This window comes from Malus domestica, chromosome 17 (genome assembly GCF_042453785.1).
Source record: "Malus domestica chromosome 17, GDT2T_hap1".
In the NCBI taxonomy this organism is placed as follows: domain Eukaryota; kingdom Viridiplantae; phylum Streptophyta; class Magnoliopsida; order Rosales; family Rosaceae; genus Malus; species Malus domestica.
The window spans coordinates 32,250,932-32,274,592 of NC_091677.1; the positions used below are offsets into that span (position 1 = coordinate 32,250,932).

Genomic DNA, 23,661 nt, shown 5'->3' on the forward strand with positions numbered 1-23,661 from the left:
GGTATTTGGTGTGAAGCAAGAAGGGTCAACAACTGTTTTCTATGATAACATCACCGCCATCAAGTTATCAAGAAATTCAGTTTTGCATGGAATGAGTAAGCATATTGATATTCGCTTCCATTTTGTGCGAAATCTCTATAATGAAGAAGTTGTTAAGCTTGAGTGCTGCAAGACTGGTGATCAATTGGCATATATACATACAAAATCAATCAAGCAGCCTATCTTTGAAAAACTGAAGAAGCTGGTTGAAGTGCATTTGTTTCAATATCTTGAGAAATAGTGGTTTGAAGACTTGGCAGGACTTGTGATGGTGGATGCAGCTGAAGAAGAGTTCGTAATGGTGTCTAAACTCTAAACTATTTTTCAGTAGAAATCAGTTTAAGGAAGAGTGTTAAGAGTTTTAATTAAGTTTTAATTTTGATTTTTTTAATTAAATAAAGTTGACTGGATGTGTAAAGACCAAGTCAAGCTTAAGTCCTAGTTTGTAAAGACCAAGTCAAGCTTAAGTCCTAGTTTGTGATTTAACATTACAAGAGCATTATTTTAGTAGATATAATGCAATATATAATAAATATTGTTGTGTATTCTAAGAATTTGATTGGTTGCCTCCATAAATGGACCCCACAAAGTGATAAAAAGGAGAAATACCTAGAAATAGGACAATTTCTTAATCTTGGTACAAAAGTAAGACAAACCGGCCATGCACAAGCCATGCAAACCATGCACAAAATTTTTGTATCAGATTTTGTGTTTTGGCCGGAAAGTTCCATTCTTTCCGGCCAGTAAAGCTTCGACATCCATATTTCCACAACCATCTGGTTCGTCTCTCTTTCATCTCTTTCCTTCTTTAACTCGATCATTGTATCCATTTCTGCAATACTTACTTGTTTCTTCAGTTAGGTTTTTCGATTTGCAGAGATGGGTAGTCAAACAAAAGAGGGATAGGGAAGAGAGGGCTCGGAATGTGTTCTGGAAGTCTTCATTTGTTTGTGGGTTTTGTTATTTATATTTTGGGTTTCAATCTTAGAGTTTTGCGTTTTAATTCATGCTCAATATTTGTTAATTTTTTTATGAACTTGCAAATGTTTGTGAATTCAATCTCGAATTGATGTTTGTTTGAAAATATTTGTGAATTACAAGTCTTAGTACAATAAGTAAGAAATTATACACGAAATACACACTACATGCACAGGTTATCTCACTTAAGGCATTTGCATTGCCACAATTATCTTACTTGAGGCAATCTTTTTTGTGTACAGGTTGGATGAAGAAAGTAAGAAAAGGGAATGTCAACAATAAAGTTGTGGGATCTTGGTGCTTAACCCAGGTTTCGAATCATGCGAGAAAAATATTGTCGTGTAGTTCTCTATTGTGTATGTGTGTGCTTACTTGTACATTTTGTAGGCTGATGATTTGAATGTTTTATTTTGTTTCCCAACTATGATAGTAAAGATGTAGTTATTGCTGGTGAGACAGTAGAATTATTAGTCTTTTATTTACATATGCAATGATGTCAATCTTCCATAAGATGTTTTATCTTTGAAACCAATTTATGTTCTGTTGAATTTGTCCATTTTTTTCATGTTGCAGTTATGTTGTAGATGCTGCTGATTATGATAACTTGCAAGTCTAAAGAACAGAACTTCATGACCTCTTAAGTAAGGCATCGATAAATGGTATTCCGATGTTGGTACTACGTAAACGAGATTGACAAAAAGGAAGCTCCGTCTAAAGAAGGTTTCTCATAAGAAATGTAAGCGAACCTTTTCATACTTTGTAAGGAATACGGTTGCCCATATGTGGTGGTTTACTTTGAACTGATCGATGTTTGTGTTATTTGTTACATATGAATGTGTTTGTTTTACATATGAATTGTGTTAGTTTTACCTACAAATCTGATAGGATTAAAAGCACACCACAAAGTAGAACTCAAATGTCCTATTGATTTTCCTTATTAACACTAAGATTTGTCAATTGTAGCATATGAAAATAAGAGTCTTTCCCGCATAAGAATTTTATCTAACTACTTAAAATGTCACAAAAACTGGGCTAGTGTCCCTACTGACCAGCCACTGAAAACTAATTATTAGACCAACTTACACTTATCTAAAGTCTATGAAATTTTATATACAGACACTAGACACACAGAGCTACACTCATACAAATGTTTAGGATTTTTGGAGTTGATTTTCTATTTAAATTAAATCAAACAAAAACAGGACAGAAACAAATTTTAAATTGTTCACAAATTAAGAAAAACGAGTTAGGGGAATTGCTATCCACCACCAAATAATCATGCTTAAGTTGGCTCAATGTTAGAACTCAACCTATTACTCTTTCTTATGTAGTATGTTAAGAGAATGACGTTTTCAACTTAACTTAGTCCCTAGCATGCAATCTAGAATGGCGTGCTCATAGATTTAACAAGTAGAAATCATTAAGAACGAAAAGAGTTTGAGTCATCACAAGGCATCGTAAGTACTAGCGTTGTCTTACTTATCCTAGAAATTAGTTTACATGTTAATCGCAATTAACAAGTACTACTCTAGAACATATGTAGGTCCTCATTCGACAAGGGCATGCACACACATATTTATAGCATTAGAATCCTATATATGCTTACTAAGTATGCATCCGTAGAAAATACAAAGAATTCATCAATGAGACAAGTGGTGAACCAATTTTCATCCATTCATAAAAGTAATTTAAACGAAATGTCATAACAAACTTGGAATCATATTCGGGGTTTCAAAACAGCCCCTAACTACTAAAAATTTAGTTACACATAATTCTCAAATAAAACCAAAAGAAGGACATGAGTTTGAGAAGATAAAACCGAAAGAAAAGAATGCCAAGATTTCCTCCTTCCTTTCCTTCCTTTCCTTCCTTCCCCAACGCTGCTGCCTTGTCTTTTTTTTTTCTTCCTTTCCGCTGCAACCTGCAGCCTTCTTTTTTTTCTTGCTTGCTGCCCCAGTTTCTTCTCCATAACTCACCCTACTAACAGCCATTTAGTGATGACAATAAGTGAGAGGAAATGATAAAACAATTGTAACTCTTTAGGTAGCCTTTATGCCCATTAGTCCCACTTAATCCTCATCTTTAATTCCATTTCCTCTGATATTTGAATAGGTGTCAGCTGGTTTGTTCTTGGCTGTATCAGTTTTGGCTGCTAGATTTATTGGATTTATTGCTTTCAATGCTTTCTTGTCAGTTACAAACTGCTCAGCTTCTTAGGAACCTTTCAGTGTTAAAACGGCCATAACTTCTTCAAGAAAAATGATATTAGCAATCCGTGAAATGTTCCAGAAAATAGACATCCATAGTTTTCCAAGCATATAAGGTTCATTCTCTAATTCATTCTGAGCTGTCTGCAACTTGCTTCCAAAGTCAGCTGATCTACACAAGCAGTTTTGACGAATTTGTTTTCTTAAAATCCCACTTGTGCTATTTTTCTTTTCTTTGCTTGACAAATCCCACAAAACAAAAAAACAAGGTAAATAGCTCAAAAATATAAGGAACTATCTAAGAAATGACAAGTGAATTTGATGTAAGATATATATGTAAATATGAGCTTATTAGAATCATGTGTTGACCAACGTATTTCGCTATCCGGGGATCTGAAATCCATCACCTATAAGGAAGTTTGTTGGTTCATGATATCATTCAAGAACTCTACAAATATTGATAGTCATTGACTGGCTTGTTAAGGATTTGAAGTAAAATATTTGAGTTTTTTTTGTTGGGACTGATGATATTACATTTTCGAGAGTGGATTTCAACAAAGTTATCGAAGTGGTTGTTGCTGTTTGCTCAGTTAGGTTTGTCAATATCTAACCATCCATCATTGTCTTCTGTTATGTGGTTGAGGCAGACATATTGGGGTTGTTGCAACAGCCTTTTGTCAATGTTTTGGTTTATATGTATACAATTTGACTTTGTGAATTGTAAAATACACATTACTGTCGTTACATATGATATGATTATTTTGGTTGACGAATTTAACATTGTGAGTTGTGTAATGTGCAAATTGCAATCTTTTGGATATATGTAATTGTTGTGGATTATATTGTAATTGTATCCACTATACGAATAGTATGCCGTAAATGGTGTCTTATAAATGGTAGATGCAACTCGCTGCCCAATCTCCAATTTTATGCATAACAAGTGCATACATTGTATGTTTTATGTGCTTGTCATGTGCATGACATGTGCATTACATATGCATTGCATGTGCATGACATGCGCATATCCATTGCATGACTTATGCACCGTTATATAGTGTTTATGTCATATACATGTTGTATATACAGTGTATATAGTGCGTATTTACATATTTCATACTTTTCACGTTAAGGTACTTAAGGACATGGTAAGCGGCGCAGATAAGAAACACATGTAGTCCTTATGTTTATTTTCGTATAATAATTAGCAAAAACATTCCAGAACACAATTATCATCATATAATAGTTCCCAAAATGAGGTTGTACCACCTTTGCAACTCGACGTTAAAACCCTCAATTTCATGTCTCCACTTGGACATGTATGTGTTGTGAATTGTTTTGGCTATCTAAGAAGTGGAATGCCTTTTAAGCATGATGTGGATCAAAACCTGTTAGGTAAAATAGGGAATGTGTTGAAAGTGTTTATGTGGTGAGGATTTGATGGATGTGACCTACGATGTAGGAATTCCCAGCAGTCATTTTTTTGTCCCAACTTGAAAGTTGATTCCAATTTGTGGGAAGAAAAAAGTCTTCCCCTCCTTTACCTTATATACAAGGTTACATCACTAAGTACTCAAACAAAACCTCAATTCAAACCCATTTACTTTTATAATATATTATTATTGATGAACTCTTGTAGGTTTCCCTCTCATTGTACATGGCATTCCAGTTTTGGAGCGAACCCAAGTTGACAATAAAGGTGACGATAAAGGTGAGGTGATTAAGATAATCCCTAGGCCCATAGCACATTGTTCCAAGGTTTACCTTTTTCTTGTCATTTTTCCCTTTCTTGTTTCTGTGTTAGCACAAGAAGTTCTTTCATTGCCAAACACAAGAAATTATTTTGGTGACTAAAATTCTATCTCTTCTGGCGATTGAAGGTTCAGTAGGCACATTTTTGCTTGGTTTTCGAGGGAACTAAGGTAGGGTGTTTATTTCCAAGTTTCTATATCAATGATTTATGGATATGGTGGGTATGTTCCAATTTTTGTTTGAAGTGTCATATTCAGATATTCGACCAGTTTTTTTCCGTGGTTTGCACATGGTGTGCATATGGTGTGTATATGGTGTGCATATGGTGTGTATATTGTGTGCATATGTTGTGCATAAAATGTGCATATGGTATGCATATGTTGTGCATATATTGTTCATATGGTGTGCATGTTTGTACTTTAATATCACAAGCGCAATTGTTTACTAGTTCTGATGCACCTATGTTATGTGTAATTTCAGGTTTGTGCAACAAAACATGAGGAAAGTACCTATAATGATTTGTCATAGTGGGAGGTCGGTTACATCTAATAAGGAAAATGAGTACGTAGGCGATGCTGGGACGAATTTAAGTATGTGTCCCAACAGCAAATCCGGGGCAAAAACTGAGGGTTCTCTATGTGCACCCTCGCATAGTTTTTGGACCTCAAGTACGACAAAGTTTCAAACAACCAGATCTACAAAATTTAAAGCAATAATGTGAATAAGTTGCAGCGAAAACGAATGCAAAAGTGCGTTCAAGTTATAACAACAAAATAAAAAGGAAATTACCTGAAAAGCATATGAAAACCCTCTTAAGTTATAGGAGTCTCGGATCGCGCCCCCTAGTTTCTCTACAAATTTTTCTTTTACAACTTTGTGGCAGGTCAAAGCAGCTAAGGATATGTTTGGCATCAACACTTGGAATGATGCGGATCCCCAGGGATATGTCTCCCATTTATCTTCATCATCTACCAAATGAAGCAGGTAGTAGTCAATGACTAACTCATCCTTACCCAAAAACAACAAAGTAGGCAAAGTACAGTAAGCCGAGGTTGTACGTATCTTCTGGATGTTGGCACATGTTGAATTAATCCTCCAATTGTTTCAGGGTTATCTTCTTCTTCCCCCTAAAATAGATGTCTCTAAGACGACATTCATCTTCCTTCTCTTTTGGGGAGGGGGAAATTCTTCGAAACTGAGTCCCGTCACCAAACAAAACTTGCGACTCCCAAAAATCACGACATGTTCCTAAAAAAGGAAAGAGATAGAATCATCACTCACTGTATCCTTAATAGTCCTAAGGATAATGCAATGGGTGAGCTGCTCGAACCAGTCAATGCGGTCTACATCAACTAAATGGCCAAAACAAAAAGCTTCAAATTTCTTCAATAGATCCTTTGAAAATCGGCCTTAATATTACCTAGACACCCCAAGGCGTATGACAGACAATAGATGGTTACAGGAAACACCTCATCTGGCAGGCACATGAGTTCCGTCGGAGGCGCAGATTTGACTTCTGACATGCAATGTTTAGAACATAAGAAAATCAATTAAATAAGATAAGCATGCATACAGGATATGCACATTATATTCATATTGTCTACCTAAATTAAACCAGTTCATGAACCAAATACAACCAAGTATGGCCAACATCAACGCGTGCACAGAATATGCACACAATATCTACCAGTTCATGAACAAAATTCAATCAAATATTTTCAATAATATCAAAAGGATATGCACAAAATATACATATAGTATGCATAAATTCAACGAATTCATGAACCAAATTCAAGCGTGCCCAACATATAGACATGCGCGGGTTATGCACATAGTGCTTGAATTGATGAACATGTTTCAATCAATTAACTTCCACCAACTTGTAAAGCACATGCATAACACAAATTAACATCAAATAACTTAACAGTACAAAACTCTAATTCGCACTCAAATCCCAAAATTCTCGATTTTACAAAACCTAAGTTCAAATAATGAAATTTCATTTCAAAGCATACCTCTTTTGGGATTTTTCCATTGAAATCTTTTGGAAAGGATGTGCAAATGTTGGGGTGGAAACAACTTTTTCAAATATTTCAAAAGGATGTGCAAATGCACATCACAACACCTTCTAAATATATAGAGCAGACATAAATGTTGCGCCAGTCGGAAATTGGGGTGGAAAAGGGTAGCGTCGGCCAAAAATAAGGTGGAAAAGGTTGCGACTGTCGAAATTGAGGTGGAAAAGGGTCGCGCCGTTTGGGGCTAGGGTTCTTGGAGCTAAGGGTTGGGCACCACAAATTTTCGAACAAGGAGGGAGAAATGCTGACTTGGTTTGACAAATTAACCCATTTACAAGGGCAATTATGTCATTTCAAGGTGTAGGAAAAATTACATTTCTATCCAATTGTTGTGCATGGTGTGTGCATATTTGAAATGTCCTATTTAACCTGGTTTCTGTATTTTTCTCTTTAGTTCTGCATTTGGAACTGAAACGAACTCGAGCAAACATTGGAACTAGTGCCAACAGTAGCACAATGCAAGCTTCGATAACATACTATCAAGTTGAACGAAAAAGAGAGATCTGATGAATTCTACATGTCTTACCTCTTTGGAGACCAAATGAAGTTCCTGGAGTTCTCCACTGCTTCCCCTAGTAGCACGATGTAGACGTGGGTTGTAGTGGGAGAGAATGATGATGTGATTTAGATAACAAACAATATAAATTGACTAGGATTAAACGCTACCTTTTTTTAGGTGACTTGATGTACCAGAGGAAGAAATTTGTTTAGAAAATTGGGACCAAAATTAAACAAAGTAGCAAAACCTGTGAGAATTTAAAATTCGAGTCACATGGTGTGGCAGAAATTTCACTTGGCTCTAATTAATTCCACCTACAAAGGCATCCCGACAACTTATGCAACCAGCTCTCCCGACTTGCTAAAAAACAACAACAAAACTAATGGATTTTTTTGAGACAAATTGAAGTTAAAACTTCATAAATATTGGGAATTTGCATGATTTCGTTTAACAAAAATAATCATGATAATTCAAGAGATTTGTTTCATTGTTTTTCTGCATCATAAAATTCATATTAATGTGTGTTTGGTGTGGCATGAAATTGGGTGTTTGGTGTGGCATGAAAGTGTATTTGGTCAAACTCAAACCCACCAACATGTCGGTTGTGAGTTAAAAGCGATCACAAATATCGAACCCAGCACCATGCCAACTAACATCAAGCAGCCCAGTCACCATGATGGGCTTAAATCTTTTACATGAACCTCAAAGTAGAAAATTAGCATCCATATTTTTTTTTTTTTTTTTTTGATATTGAACCGTGTAGAGTCTACCATTTACTTAGAGCATTCCAATGGACTCTAAACGCTACATATGAGGACTTTAGGGATTTAAAGGAAATTTTTGTGTTCCTGAAAAAAATATTGCTTCAAATGGGAAATTCTTTTCTTAGAGTAGAATTCCGGAATTTGAGGTTTTTACAACTTTATGTGATAATTTTTTGTTTGCATTAAATTTTTTTGAATTAATTTTACATTTTCCTGTTGTAAAACATTTTTGTGAACATTTCGACAAAAAAAATTTCAAATTTAGATATCACATTTTTTTTCTTCGCAAAAAACTTACTAGAATGACTACATAATAATTGGATTTTGTCATGCCTTTATTATTGATTATGTCATGCCTTTATTATTGAGTATGTCATGCCTATGTCATGATATAAGTTATTTATGAATCAAGATAAGATTTCAACTCTTTATAGCTATTGGATTAGATTTTGTTATATCAATCTCATCCGTCGGATTGTTATCTATCTTTTTACCCTTTCTCTATAAAAATGAATTCTCCAATATGATGAACTTTATGAATCAAGATAAGATTTCAAGTTTTTACAACCATTGGATTAGATTTTGTTATCTCAATCTCATCCGTCGGATTGTTATCTATCTTTTTACCCTTTCTCTATAAAAATGAATTCTTCAATCTATTTCCTATTCATCTTATTTTCTACATACATTCTTCAAACCCTCAAACTATCATTTCCAATTACCAAACCACAATTAGGGATGGACAACGGTAATATCGGGCAGGTAACTGCGGTTATTTACTCAAAATCGTTTAAGCCCTTACCCTCATAACCGTTTACCGTTGAGTAATTGTATAATCGGTTATATCCATACCCATAATCGTCTATATATAGTTAACCGTACTCATAACCGCGTACCTATTTAACTGCATACTCATTTACCTTTTACCCGTTTACCTTTTTTTAGGCTTAAAAACAATAAACAGGTATGCAATTACGGTTAAATGGGTACGCAGTTATGAGTACGATCAACAGTTTATAAACAGTTATGGATATGGATATAACCGTTTATACAATTTTTTAATGGGTAAACGGTTATATGGGTAAGGGCTTAAACGGTCCGCCCACTATAACCGTTGCCTATTCCTAATATCAACCTGTTATACAATGCTTATCGAAGAGACGTTTAAGTGCGTTTGTGCATTGCTATACTTACAAAGGTATATGAGTTTCTTTGATGACTACTTTAATCTAATTTCTTTTGCGCGGAGATAATTTGAAAGGTAATTTATTTTTAAGTACATTGAATCCAGTGAATTATCCATTCAAATTAATAATGTGTGTCAAACGAGGCGATGAGTAATACTTGGGACTCGATTGAAGAGAAGTTGTAATAAGTAATCCCAAATTGGCATCTTTATTCATCTTTTGGATTCTGGGTGGCTCCCTTGGTATATAGTTTGGAAGTATTATCATTGTAAAATATAATACTTACTATTCATTCAAAGGTATCGTCCCAATTGGCATCTTTCTTGTAAATTTGTTTTGTTGGAGATTGGACGATACCAGATCAGGGTCAATGATATTGCCCGTGATTTGCATCTGCAAGACGAATATCCAATATTTGTGGGAATGGAGAGAGCAAAGGAGCAGGTGAAGGAGGCAGCTCCGTTGGGGAGATGGTTTGATGTTAAAAACGATCTGGCTTCTACTGTCATTAGTTGATTTTAGGTCTGCTCGTCGGTGGATTAGCCATATGTTACTACCAGTAACATGCTAATTAAGATCATTTCGATAATTGAAAAAAGGGCAATCCTCTCTCAACGGTAGGTGGCTCTGCCACCAGGTGACTCCTGTCGTACTTCACCAGGATGTTCTTTATCTCCTTCGTGCTCTGCTCGTCCACGTACTTATGGTAGAGCGCCAGCTATGACGGATTTTGGGTGCAAAAAAGTTGTGTATCAGAAAAGGTAGAGAAGAATATCAGAGCCGCTTGGTTTCTTGCGTATTTTTCAAATAGCAAACTAGATTTTAATCTTTAAATAAGATGAAGTTTAGAAAAATGTTCTATACAAGATTAAAAATTAATTTTTGTCGCTAAACTTTATTTAGTGTCAGCATATTAAATGTTTCTTCTTTTTATTTATAATTTTATGGTGTTCATAAATTAAATTTTATGAAAATATTATAAATTTTAATTCTCAATATGATAAGTATCCTATATAAGAAAATGTTTTCATAAATTTTTTTCAGTACACATGTTTTTGCATATTTTCTTATGTGCCACTAATTCACTATAATATATTTAGGTACATACATTTCGGTACACTAATTTAGTAAAATATATTATGATACAGACGTTTAGGTACACTAATTAGAGGAAGTAAAATAAATATAATGAATTAAAATGTGTATAATAATAAATAATTTTAATTTTAATATAATGACATTAAATAAGATATCTATTAAATATTAAAACAAAAATATAATATAAATTTGAATTAAGTACACATTAGAGGACTAAAATCAATATCCAATCTAATACCAGGTTTTTATTGAATTTTAATTTTCTTCAAGGATTAAAGTTCAAAAACCCTTTTTTCAAATTTAGGAGATAACATAGGAGTTAGCGCTAGGTGTGTCAGTAATTGGACAAGTGTCACTTTTAGAGAGAGACCATGTCCTTTTTGGTGAAGAAGATTTGAACACTGTGTTTTTGGGAATTGGATCCGTGCGGATCCATTTTGTGGGAATCCTAGGATTCCCACATCTCAGTCATTCATCGTGTATCGTGCTGTCAGAAATCATTTATTTATTTTATTTAAAATTAAATACAAATAGTATTTGAAGAAATTGACCGCATAATGTACAATGAACGGTTAAGATGTGAGAATCTCTAGGATCCCCACAATGTGGATCCGGAGAGGATCCTTTTCCGTGTTTTTGTATTTGCATATCAACCAAATAGTGTTGTATTGAAAATCTTTGTTTGAACCACGTCAATTCTAGCTAATATATTATGTTATCGGCAACTTTGTTTGAAGCTAAGTTAAAATACTCACTTAATAATTACTCATTTCCACTATGGAGAAACTTGATAATGATTGTAGCTAGGCTCTAAGGACTGGTTTGGTATTGATGTGCTTTATAAAAAAACTACTTCTGCTGTGCTATGAGAATAAGCAGCTGTGAAATAAAGTGGCACAGTGTTTGGTAAACTTTTTTATATAAGTACTTTTGGAAGAAAAAAAGCAATATGATAGTGTTTGGTAAACTTTTATGCAAAACAACTGTGACGATGTGAAATGACCAAAACCAAGCTTATCTATCTATTACATTTTTCCTTTTCTCTCTCTCTAGAATCATCGCCATTTTTTTCTCCTTCCCGTCCAACTGCCTCTCTGTCTCTGTCTCTTCACTTTTTCTCTCATCACCAAATTCCATTCTTTTCGCCACTTTCTCCCTCATCATCAAAGATCTTTGGTAGAGATGAAGCTGGGAGGAGCAGAAAGGGGATGATAGAGATGAAGGGAGAAGCTTCCTCCGAGAAATGGGAGAAGCTTCTGGAATTTCGAAGCTGGTTTCGTACAACGACGATTTGGTGAAGGTGTTGAAGGACTAAAGGGACATCAACAACTTGGCGCAGTGTCTCGAGCACCGCAAGGCCCTCCACTCCTCCTGCGATTCTATTTCAATAAGTCCAGAACTCGCTTCGATGGGTTCTATTTGTTTCCCGAGAAAATTTCTGACCCAGAAAATTTTCAGTTAGTTGCTTATACTTTTTTCCACTTTCAAGCAAGCTAAATTATGCCTTAGGTAAATATGGGATTGTATAGTTTAGAAACTTACTTTGTGCACACTCGTAGAGAGCTCCACCTCAAAATGTAGGGTTCTAACCCATTTTTCGGGAAAATATTTTCTTAAAGGAGGGGATAGAGGGGTTAGGTTCAATTTGATTTTTTTCTGGTTGATTCTCTTATTTCCCTTGCATAAATGTTTCTCGGAAAAAAGATATTTGGCTGGTGTTGTATGTTGATACGTGCATTGATTGATGAGTTCTTATATGAAGCAGACTATGAGATAAAGGGTAGGATTGCCAAAAACTTTCATTAAAGGGTCATTGTTCACCCGTGTTTTAGAGGTTTGCGCAGAAGCTGAAAAGCCAGTTTTTCAAAGCTGTCTTTTGCTGCTTCTGTTTTTTGGCTTTTTTCACCTAAAACTGTGAAAAAAAAAAACTGAAGTTGGAAGTTTACCAAACACCAAAAACTCTCCTAACTTTTTTTCATACCAGCTTTTTTTTTAAATCACCTCAACCCCAAACCATACCTAAGTGTGGTACATTGAGGGACAGAGATCCTCTCTGGATCTGAGCCTAGGGATCAATATATACAGGCCATTGAAATTTGATCCAACGACTTCAATTATTATAACTTTTAGGGGGGTCTATTTGTAGCCATTGGATCAAATTTCAATGACCCAGATCTATTGATCCCTAGGCTCATATCCGGAGATGATCCTTTGTCCGACGGAGTTAGGCAACCAATGAGTTTCAGTTTATGTCTTAATCAATTAAATGACCATTTGATAACCATTTCATTTTTACTTTTATTTTTATTCTATTTTTGGTTTTCAATTTCATTTTTTTGAAAATTACTGTAAGGGTAAATTTTGAAAACTCAGATGAGTTGTTTTAATTAAAAAAAAATTGTAAATAGTTACTAAACACGTTTTTATTTTAAAATTTTGAAAATTTATGATACTACTTGATAGGGGTGGATTTTTTTGCCAAATTGCCGTGCCAACCGAATTGCCAACCGTGCCATACCGATTTTGTGCCAAATTTTTTGTACCAATCGGTAATGGTACGGTATTGTACCGTACCAAAATTTCATGGTACGGTATTGGTAATGGATACCATTACCACGGTATTACCGTACCATACCGAAAATACAATATAATATATCATTTAGAAATTATATAATAGATAATTATATAACACATATTTATAATATTCCAATAATTTGAAAATAAAACCCTACTTATATTAGCATTGTTGTTGGTGACTTTGATCTCTTGAAATTGTGGAAATCAAACACAAAAGAGTTCCTAATTCTTTCAAAAATAGCCAAAATATCTTTGTAACCCCGACTTCTATTGTTGCTAGTGAAAATGCATTTAGCCTAGGGAGGAGGGTTGTAGACCCTTTTAGGGTATCCTTGACTCCTAAAATAATGGAGGCACTAGTACGTACTAGTGGTTGGCTTAGGGCAGATGAAGTAAACTTCTACAAGGAACCAACGGAAGATATGCTTCAATTTTACAAGGAAATGGAAGAAGATAAAACAAGAAAGATATGCTTTAATTTTTTTAGTAAATTTGTTATTAAATGGTTTTCAACTTTAATTCTTCTTGCTACTAATTAATATGTTTTCTTTGTTTTGTAATGTAGGCTTGACACAAATTCAATCTTCTACAAGTTCAATGCCTCCTCCAAAAGCTTCGACATCTCAAGCTTGAATAACTAATCAATTAATTCTCCTTTTTGAAGTTTACTTCCAATTTTCATTTGGTTTGAAACTTTAATTTCTATTTGGATTGTTAACTTCTATTTGTTTTGGTTTATAACTTCTATTTGGATTGTAAGCTTAATTTTAATGATGAATCTTGATGCATCATTTGAATTATTATGTGTGTGAATTGTGAATGATGAATTTAATCTATAATATATGAGATAAAGATACAAAAAAAAAAAAGTTTTGCCCTTGAATTGGGTTAAAAAAACAAAAACATATTTTGTCCCAAAACAAAATGGCAATTACCATTGTCATACCATGCCAACCGAATTTTTAGCAATACCGAACTTCGGTATACCGAAAGTTTGGTATGGTAATGGTAATAGATTTTACCAAACCAAAAGTTTGATACGGTAATTAGTACAAGGGTTTTGGTACGATAATCGTACCGAACCCACCCCTACTACTTGACAGCTTAATGATATTAAATGATTGTCTTCTGATTTTCAATGCATAATGTTGAACCATATCTTTAGATAAGCAAACTTTCCTAATGTTTTAGTTCATTTTGACCTTACTGTAGCGAACCTCGGACGAATTTTTTTTTTTAAATAAAAAATAAAAAACTGCAAAATTAGTGGTTATGGAACGGCCTCTCGACGACTAGACTGTAGACTCACGTGCCTCCAGATCATGATACACACTAAATGAAAATGATAATATTATGTTATAGAAACCCATCTTGCTACCTCGATCTCAAGAAAAGTAACAATAAACAAATAAATAAAATAAACTTTTCTGATTATGTTAACCAATGCCTCAGATCCAACCAAACCATCAATTGTTTTTGATGAAATTTTCTCTCTACTTGTAGTTTTCCTGGTAACCAAACACTATTTTCTGACTCAGATTAATCTCCACACCAAACTATGGCTCTTTTTGCGGCGATCCTCCGAAGCTACCGAAGTCCAGCACTTCTCAGAAACCCCATCATTGGCCTCATGAAGTTTCATTCAACCGTTACAAAACTTACCGGTCACTCTAGCGTGTTCGAATTTGACGAATACAAGGCGGCGAAGGCGAAGATGGTGGACGAAGCGTTGAATGCGGCGGTGCCGGTGCAACATCCCGACATAATCCATAGGGCAATGAGGTACTCGCTTTTGGGTGGCGGCAAGCGTGTACTCCCAGTTTTATGCATTGCTTCATGTGAACTAGTTGGGGGGGATGAGTCTCTTGCCCTTCCAACAGCTTGTGCTTTCGAAATGATTCACGCCTGCTCACTTATCCAGGATGATCTCCCCTGCATGGACAACGCCGATCTTCGACGTGGAAAACCCACGAGCCACAAGGTTTTTGGTGAAGATGCTGCGGTTTTAGCCGGTGATGCGCTTCTAGCCCTTGCCTTTGAACACATTGCGGCTAAGACAATAAAAGCAGTCTCGCCGGGGCGCGTGGTTCGAGCCATTGCAGAGATTGGTTCGGCAGTTGGGTCATTAGGCGTCGTGGCGGGTCAAATGATGGACATTCAAAGCGAAGGTAAAGAAGTGACGCTGCGAGAACTGGAGTACATTCATGCGCATAAAACCGCAAGGCTCTTTGAGGCTACGGCAGTTTGTGGAGCACTAATGGGAGGAGGGAACGACATTGAGGTAGAAAGGTTGAGGAAGTATGCTGGTTCCATCGGCCTGTTGTATCAAGTGGTGGATGACATTTTGGATGTCACGAAATCGTCGGAGGAAATGGGAAAGACGGCGGGGAAAGACTTGGTAAGCGATAAGGCAACATATCCCAAGCTGATGGGGATTGAAGGGGCAAAGGATTTTGCTGCCAAGTTGAAGACTCAAGCATTGGAAGAGCTTGCTCATTTCGATGCTGCTAGGGCGGCTCCATTGTACTGTTTCGCTAATTTCGTAGCCAAGAGACAGAGGTAGAGGAACAATATTGAACACTGTAATTCTGTTCGTTATTATTCGGGTGCACAAAAACCCAACCGAGCAGGGTTCATTTGCATGATGCACAATTGACACGAAAAATATGCACGAAAAGTTCAATGTTAGCGTTTGATGCTTATCGTCTTGTGTTGAAACCTGCTGGAAACTGTTGTTTAGGCGATTTTATGTAACTATATTTTCACCTTCTGTACTCGAGCTATGCAAGATCACTCACTTTGCTTCAGCCTCAACGTACTATTATCTCGCTGAGCTTCGGTGGCAAGTAGATAAAAAAACAGAAGGATGGCAAAACTTGAGATATTCCAACATCTGCATTAGCATTTGAATCCACTTAGCAACTCAACACATATACTTAACTGAGGAGTTTCTAATTTACAATACACACAAGACACTCCAAACTCTAAACCCGTTCAATGACCTTGTTTTTCTTTTTCCCGCCAGAGTCTATGAACTCGGTGTACTCTCTCATCTGACAATGTGACTTCCAATACACTAAGTCAATGATACAGAAATGATTGACTTGATTAAGGTACAGTACAGGTAAAGTTAAAGTATATACCTAGAGAGAACAGCGGCAAGACATTTTAACCCAAGACTTTCGGACGCCAACCCGCAATGACATCTTCTTTCAGGGCACTAGTTTTAACGAATGAATCCAGTGAGAATATACTCTGCAAGTCAGAAATTCAGCAGTGTTAGGAACATACATCACTATGTACAAAATGGGTTCTAGTCCTCCCACAAGCATGAGTAAAAAGCAAGAACTAGATGGGATAAACTCAAACAATCGCAAAATTTTTTACAATATGGTCACAGTACTTTCATTAACATGGGATAAGTTCATCCGATCCTAGACATTACAGTACTTTCATTAACATGGGATAAGTTCATCCGATCCTAGACATTCTTGCAAGTCCAATTTCAAAATTCCTGATGAGAGTCCAGGAAAAGTGCATCTGGATGTAATTAGTTAATTTCTTAGCAAAATTCCAGGAGTTGTGGTGTCAATTTCATAATCAAGATAAACCTCTTGTTCCTTAGCAGTGTAAACTTGTTAGTGACACACAAATGTCAATTCACATACCTTCATGTAAGATTTCACATATGGAAGGGAATCAGGAATTGACCAATCTTTGAAATGCCCCAGAGCAATCTCTAGATGATACAACTTGGGTCCAAGCGACAAATCAGCAGCAGAAACCTCTTTCCCATTGATAAAAGGACCCTTACATAAATCAAAAGACAAATGTCAGAGATATAACCATTCAATTTGGTTTTTCTAAGCATGACTGTACAAGAAGATTTTAACTTCACAAAATGCACATGCATCAAGGGCTACTACACCGAAACCACAACCTAAAGCTGCTTTTTTTTTTTTAGGTAAACAAGAAATTGTTACAACATGATTCCCTGTTTTTAATCTTGTGTTATAACCATTGATGGTTTAATCCCACATGGATTTAGCAGGATAAGAATGCTAAGATACCATTGTTGTGAATCACTTGTCTTAGAGGAATTACATAGTTTGACATTCTAAATGAAAGACATATATTGCCTTGGCTCCAAAACGTGTCAATAAATATCTCCCATGCAATCAATGTTGTGAATCAATTGACCACTGCACGACTTCCTCACAGGTCTCATGAATGTATTCATGCATTTTGAAGTACCTCAAAGGTTCTTTAGGTTGTGGTACTTTCTATTAATCTACAGGGCATCTCCGTATCGAGGCACATACTGATGCCTCTCTAAAGTTTCCTATCAAACAGAAGATCAATGACTGACCATCATACCTTCACACACGGTAATCTTGTGACTCAGGAGGAGGAAGAAGCAATCATTTGTGGCTCAGTTTTTTGTAAGAAAGAAAATTTTATTCAAGGAAAGTGAGAAAGTAGAAAACAGAATACAAGGTGTTCTTTGGACTAGACATTTCAAAGAGTCTTTAAGAAACAGAAAACAGCCACCAAATGTTGAGGGTAAGTGTGTTATAGATAGGAAATTTACAGACCATTTGCCAATTTTTGGACTGATCACTAGTATTTTTGTTGGGTGCAGACTTTTTTATTCAGTTGTATAAAAAACCCATTCTCGCTATTCATTTGATTATTCATATGCAAACAAATCATCTTTCAAGAACAAGCAAAACAAAATTGGCAAGTTGATATAAACTCAAGGCAAAAGTTATTCAAAAATGTGATGAAATCTTCCTTAATATGAACTGGAAGGAATGTAGAAGGGCTCACATTTTCTTTGAGATAATCGTTGAAAGAGCTAAGTTCATTTAGCAAAGCTTGTTCAGTTCCATCCTTGGGGTCTTTGCTCTTTAGGAAACCGATAAATGTAGAGAAGATCTTTGATCCACTGCAAAGATGAATCAGAATTTCTTATTCTAGTGCTTGAAATATAATTCTAAAAAATTTAAATATTATGACAAGACAGCAAAGTCAAAACTAGAATTCTAAAATAAATCAGTACAGGTTTTGACTAACGAACAAATTGAAGGTGAACTTAACATAAGATATTTCTCAAAACAGCCCCATGATATCAGGAAAATAAATTTGGTTCTATAATCATGATGGAAGCACTACTCAGAATAAGTAAAATGAAAATCTAGACAAGACTACCATTGGCCCTCCAATATTTCGCCATTCGTCAAGCCCATAACATATGTGATATGTCCTAGTGAAAAGTAAAAGAAACAGTAATGCACAGTAAAGGACATATAACATACACTGAAGCCTTCTCAGGGGGGGTTGCCAAAGGTGGTTCTGGGTACTTTTCTTCCAGTGCTTGTGTAATAATATCTGAATCCGCAACCCACTTCTCATCAAGTTTGACCACAGGAACTTTACCTTCCGAGTTAATTTTTAAGAACCTAAAGCAGGAACAAATTGATAAAACAAAATCATTGAACTGAAATGATAAAACGACATAGCAGCAGCTAATTTCAATTTACATTTATGCGCTACAGCATACCCAAGCAACTATTTTTCAACCACAGAGAAAGAAACAACACGAAAGAAATCAAATTTAATCCAAGATCAATTCAGATAATCACCATTCTGGCTTGTTGCCCAAGTCTACCAACTTCAGGTCATAAGGGAGATGCTTTTCCTCTAGAGTCAGCAACACCCTTTGACAAAAGGGACCTAGGAAAGACAAGTTATCAAAGAAACAGTTAACCATGCGCTCCCCCCGATTCAAATGCTACGGCTACGTACAATAACACATTAAACGATTTCCCACTCAATAATCATAAACCATTACATAACAATAAAATTATTCAAGAGTTTAAATCGACATACATATCGGACATTTCCAATAATGCCTGTCAAATGTTTAGTTTCTTCTTTTGGTAATTTTCGGTTCCAGAATCTGCACTAACAATGAGAGCTCATTGCATCGTTCAGTCTATGTAAGTAACAATGTAAAGCTCTAATGTAAAGACATCATCTTTTCACATTAAGTTCCATAATTTCGATAACTATTGGAATTCCCAAACCTTTCCACTCATTTTTACCTCCTCCAAAACATAGATAAGAACAGCTAAATTATCAATTTCTACGTATTTGGAGCACTGGAAGCGCGAACATGGCAATGCTACAAATCTGCTACATGGATACACTAAGAAATGCTAAACTAAGAAAGACCCAATTGAAATTTGCGAATTTTTCCCGCAGTTTCTAGGACACCAAACAGACTTACAGTCGCCGAGCTTGTTGGGAACAGTGGTGGAGGCCTTGGCGCAAACGTCGAGAGGGGCAACCATTGCCACCGTGAGGGTTCTTGTGGTGCCGCGGCGCCGCAGGGAGTTGGGGTTGGTTCTGAATACGACGGCGTTGGGAGGCGGCCGGAGGTGGTGTTTAATGCTGGAGGAGAGTACAGCGGAGGCTGCCGGATGGATTTTGGCGGTGGTCAACATTGCAATTTCTAAAGCTTATCGTGGAGATTAGCCTGATTAGGAGTGGCGAAGAGTGATACTGGAGCTAGCTATATTCCGTACAGCTGATTTTGTGTACCAAGAAGTTCCAGATTGTAACTTTACGCGTGGCAAACACGTCTCAAATTTATTTATTTAAATTTTTTTCCCAAAATGCGACTCGGTTTTGTTAACCTGGCAAGGTTCCAGCGAGACACTTATAGGTTGGTCATACTTGATATAAACCTTAATCACCGCTTGTTTTCTTCAAGTTTTGACTTTGCACTTCTCACTTTTTTTTACCAAATCTTTAGGTTTTGTCCCGCTTTGGGGTTTACCATTTTCAGGTTTTTATGAGTTTATGTTTCCCTAATGGAATTTTAATTTAGATTCGTGTGTAACAATCCGTTCCTAATTTTATGATTTTATTAATTTGAAAATAGTGAATTGACGAAAAATACTCCTAGAGGCAAGGTTGTTGACTTTCGTTGACAGCGCATAGTGAGACATACAAAATATTCTTTTAGCGTATCCTTGAAGTACTTGACTGTAGGCTCAAGCAAAACTGAATACGGAATTACGACAAAGATTTTACAAATTACAGAGCGTGAAGGGAATTTTTGTAAATTCATGTTATGGGAGATATTTTTCTATTTTTCTTTTGTGGCTTTGTTTTGTGAGCCAATGGGGCCCACACCCCACTTTTTCCCTTTCTCCTGTGTCTCCTTATCTCTCATTTTTGTTATTATTTTTTCTTTCTTCAACTATCTCCTCTTTCTCATTGCCACCTCACCTCTCTTTCTTTCTCAGCCCACACCATAACTCTCTTTTTCTTAAACCTTCTGTATCATTCTCCCTCTCTGCAAATGTAGAGTCGTCAGAGTACCATGACGCCCATCAACATCACGACAGATCACCACTCATTTATGAAGCAAGAACCAAGGGGACAGAGCCTCGAGCTCACTCATCTCTCTCACTCTCGTCTCTGCAGTCTTTGTGAACTGTAATCCTGAACCACCATCACTCGCCAACTCCGGTGAGCCAAACCATTAAACCACCACCACACCTTGTTATTCCCCATCTCTATTAAGCTCAGATCGTGAACATCAAACCCAGACGTGAAGCTTGCATTGCACAGTAGCCAGTACCATTGTTCATCATCTTCTCCAACGATTTCTTGTCGATTCCAACTAAGGTAAGGTCCAAGAACACTAGATTTAACTTCTTTCATTGAAATTATGGATGTGTGACTTAGTTCAAGCGTTTTGGTGAAGGGTTAATGTTGAAATAACTCGGAAGAAGAAAATTCTACAGTTTTTCCAGCAAGGGTCCGTGACCATATAACCACATTTAGAATATTTTTTCGATTAATGCCGACCATAACTTGGCCCCATTTTGGTATGGTTTTGTTCCCTACATTTCTAGCTTCAAATTGACCTTTGAATCATCGAATTTAGTTAAGAATCGAGCTCGAAATGATCTTTCAAAGTTGGGAAGAAAATCTGCAAAATTTGGAAACATGCAAAGAAGACGCGTGGCGTGCGTGGTGACCGGCACATGGCGTGCGTGATGGTCGGCGAGTGGTTGCCAATGCAGCCACCTTGTAACGGTGCGTGGAGGAACTGGAGGTCCATCCTTAGGTTTCTCAACCTGCTGAATCCAAATCCACCCTCCGTTTTTTGACCTTCGACCATTTAAAAATAGTTCCTTTATTAGTTGTACTTTGTACGAAAAACGCGTTTATACGTTAGTGCATTATATATTTACGTTAATGGTTTCTGTTTATACCATACTTGACAAATCCCGAAACTACTGAGCACCGGTCAACGTTATACCGTCAAGGACCCAGAAGAGTTTCCCTCCGACCATGAGGCCAATCATAGCGCGACACATGTCGACATCAGAAGTCAATCATAGCGCGACACGTGTCAACATCAGAAGCCAATCACAACACGACACGTGTCAATGTCAGAATGAAACTAGAAACTCTCTTTTATAAATAGAGATCATTCTCTCACAATATTTCCTAATGTCATTTATACTAAATCATTCACTGGTACTCACAAAATGAGAGCTTGAACCTATGTACTTATGTAAACCCTTCACAATTAATGAGAACACCTCTACTCCGTGGACGTAGCCAATCTGGGTGAACCACGTACATCTTGTGTTTGTTTCCCTGTCTCTATCCATTTACATACTTATCCACACTAGTGACCGGAGAAATCTAGTGAAGGTCACAAACTTAACACTTTCTGTTGTACCAAAGTCCTCACTGATTTTGTGCATCAACAGTTTCGTTTCTAGGTGAAACGCATCGCAAGGATCTTCAAAGCTCGCGAGCCGGGTTCAACCCGACAACATGATTTGTGAATGGGTCTTTACTTTTAAATATTATATATTTATTTAGTTTCCATTTATATATTTAATAAAGAATTTTCTACGTTACGCCTAGATTAGACTAGCGTTTTTTGTTAGAAATAGTGTATTGGTAGAATTTATGAAATTCTCGTAAATTCTACGGATGCACGATTATGCATATTTTGACGTGAGGCCAAGAATATAATTATGGTCAAGAATATTATCATTTTATCGTTGTCAATTACTAAATTTCTGTAGTATGATCATATTTATATTACTGCTCATCATGCATGCTACACTGGTGTTTGTACTCGCTCGAACCAAGGCCAGGCTTCCCGTGTATGCTCACAGTGCACCATATGCTCATTTTGGATCCATTGTAGGTGTCAATCATGTCCTAGATTGCTATAGGCAATTAGGACTCATATGTGATGCGCATAGCGTTAGTCTTCACGTGATTGTAGTACTAGAGCGTAAATCATTATTACACCTAGTTCTATTCATTTCAGAATACCTCTGCATGAACTCGTGTGTCAACATACGTCAATGAGCACCTGTTAGTATATGTTTGTTTATTCGAGATATTGGTATTATCGGGTGATATGTGTTTCTTTACGAAATATTATGAAGTATTGCATCTTTGACGATTTTACTGTTACGGTAAGTATTTTCATACTATACGTAGTATGTTATATTTGGAAACCATACTTATTTTATGACGAGGGGTTATTATATTTTCGAAAAGGTTTTACAAAGTTTTGTTTTTAGGCCCATTTACCCTTGTTTTTCGCCCGTCCAGATTTGGTAGCTGAGCTTTCGTGTCAATAAGGATTATTGGCAAACTTTGATATAGGTGTTTACATTCAATGGTATAATTCTCATCTTACCTCTACTGTACTTTACTTATACTCTGACATCACGTGTGAAATGGATTCATTCCCGCTCACAAGCGCACTCTTAGATTTAGGCACTTTTAGGTTTAAATTCATTCACATTTTCCACATCACTACACTTTCTGGCTTCGTCACCTTTATGGTATCGGCCAGCACAACTTGATTCGGAGTCTAGGTGAATATTTTGAGTCGGGATGTATCACGTGTGTGTAACTTCCTATGTTGTTTGAAGATCTATTATAGCTGTGATTATATTAATCACAATTTAGCTATTAAATAAGTATTTAAATTAAGTTGTTAAGTGATTAGTTATATCCACTAAAGAAATATATTACAAAAACATCTCTCTCTCTCTCTCTCTCTCTCTCTTTTAATTAAGTTGTTAAGTGATTAGTTATATCCACTAAAGAAATATATTACAAAAACATCTCTCTCTCTCTCTCTCCCCTTCCTCTCTATTATACCATTGCCATTGCTACTTGTAGGTTGAGTTAGGAAACCTGAGATTTGGTGCATATCAAGATCTCAACAATCATCCGAGAAGACCTGATGCAACTACTTCTTAAGCTTTACATATTCAAGGAAGAGTGTTGTAGTTACTATTATTTAAGAGTTTGAGTGTGCAAATCTAGAAGTAGGATTCCAATAAGATTTGGGAATCCAAACCCCTTATGACTTGTATTACTTGTAGGGCAAGTGAAGCTCATGTGATTTAGATAAATAAA

At 36.2% G+C, this 23,661-nt stretch overlaps 2 protein-coding genes across 8 annotated transcripts; one reads left to right on the forward strand and one right to left on the reverse strand.

The window, feature by feature from the left end:
* The first annotated feature begins 14,734 nt into the window (after positions 1–14,734).
* LOC103426193 (geranylgeranyl pyrophosphate synthase, chloroplastic/chromoplastic-like) lies at positions 14,735–15,983 on the forward strand. The gene has a single exon (XM_008364285.4). The coding sequence runs from the start codon at positions 14,735–14,737 to the stop codon at positions 15,737–15,739; it is 1,005 nt and encodes a 334-aa protein (XP_008362507.2). The 3' UTR covers positions 15,740–15,983.
* Positions 15,737–19,848, reverse strand: LOC103432300 (glutathione S-transferase DHAR3, chloroplastic-like). Of its 7 annotated transcripts, none has more exons than XR_003770596.2 (8): positions 19,469–19,816; positions 18,822–18,912; positions 18,495–18,638; positions 18,007–18,124; positions 16,845–16,985; positions 16,320–16,431; positions 16,179–16,229; positions 15,737–16,069 (listed from the first exon to the last, which is right to left on the reverse strand). XR_003770596.2 is itself a non-coding variant. In XM_008370488.4 (7 exons), exons 1-6 carry the CDS (start codon positions 19,683–19,685, stop codon positions 16,345–16,347), a joined length of 798 nt encoding a protein of 265 aa, XP_008368710.2. In that variant the 5' UTR covers positions 19,686–19,816; the 3' UTR covers positions 15,737–16,069; positions 16,320–16,344. The 7 variants fall into 7 exon arrangements, 4 of the variants coding, with proteins under 4 accessions (XP_008368710.2, XP_008368707.2, XP_008368708.2 ...); XR_003770595.2 differs by having other exon boundaries at positions 16,179–16,241; XR_003770594.2 differs by having other exon boundaries at positions 16,179–16,431.
* Between the last annotated feature and the right edge of the window lie 3,813 nt (positions 19,849–23,661).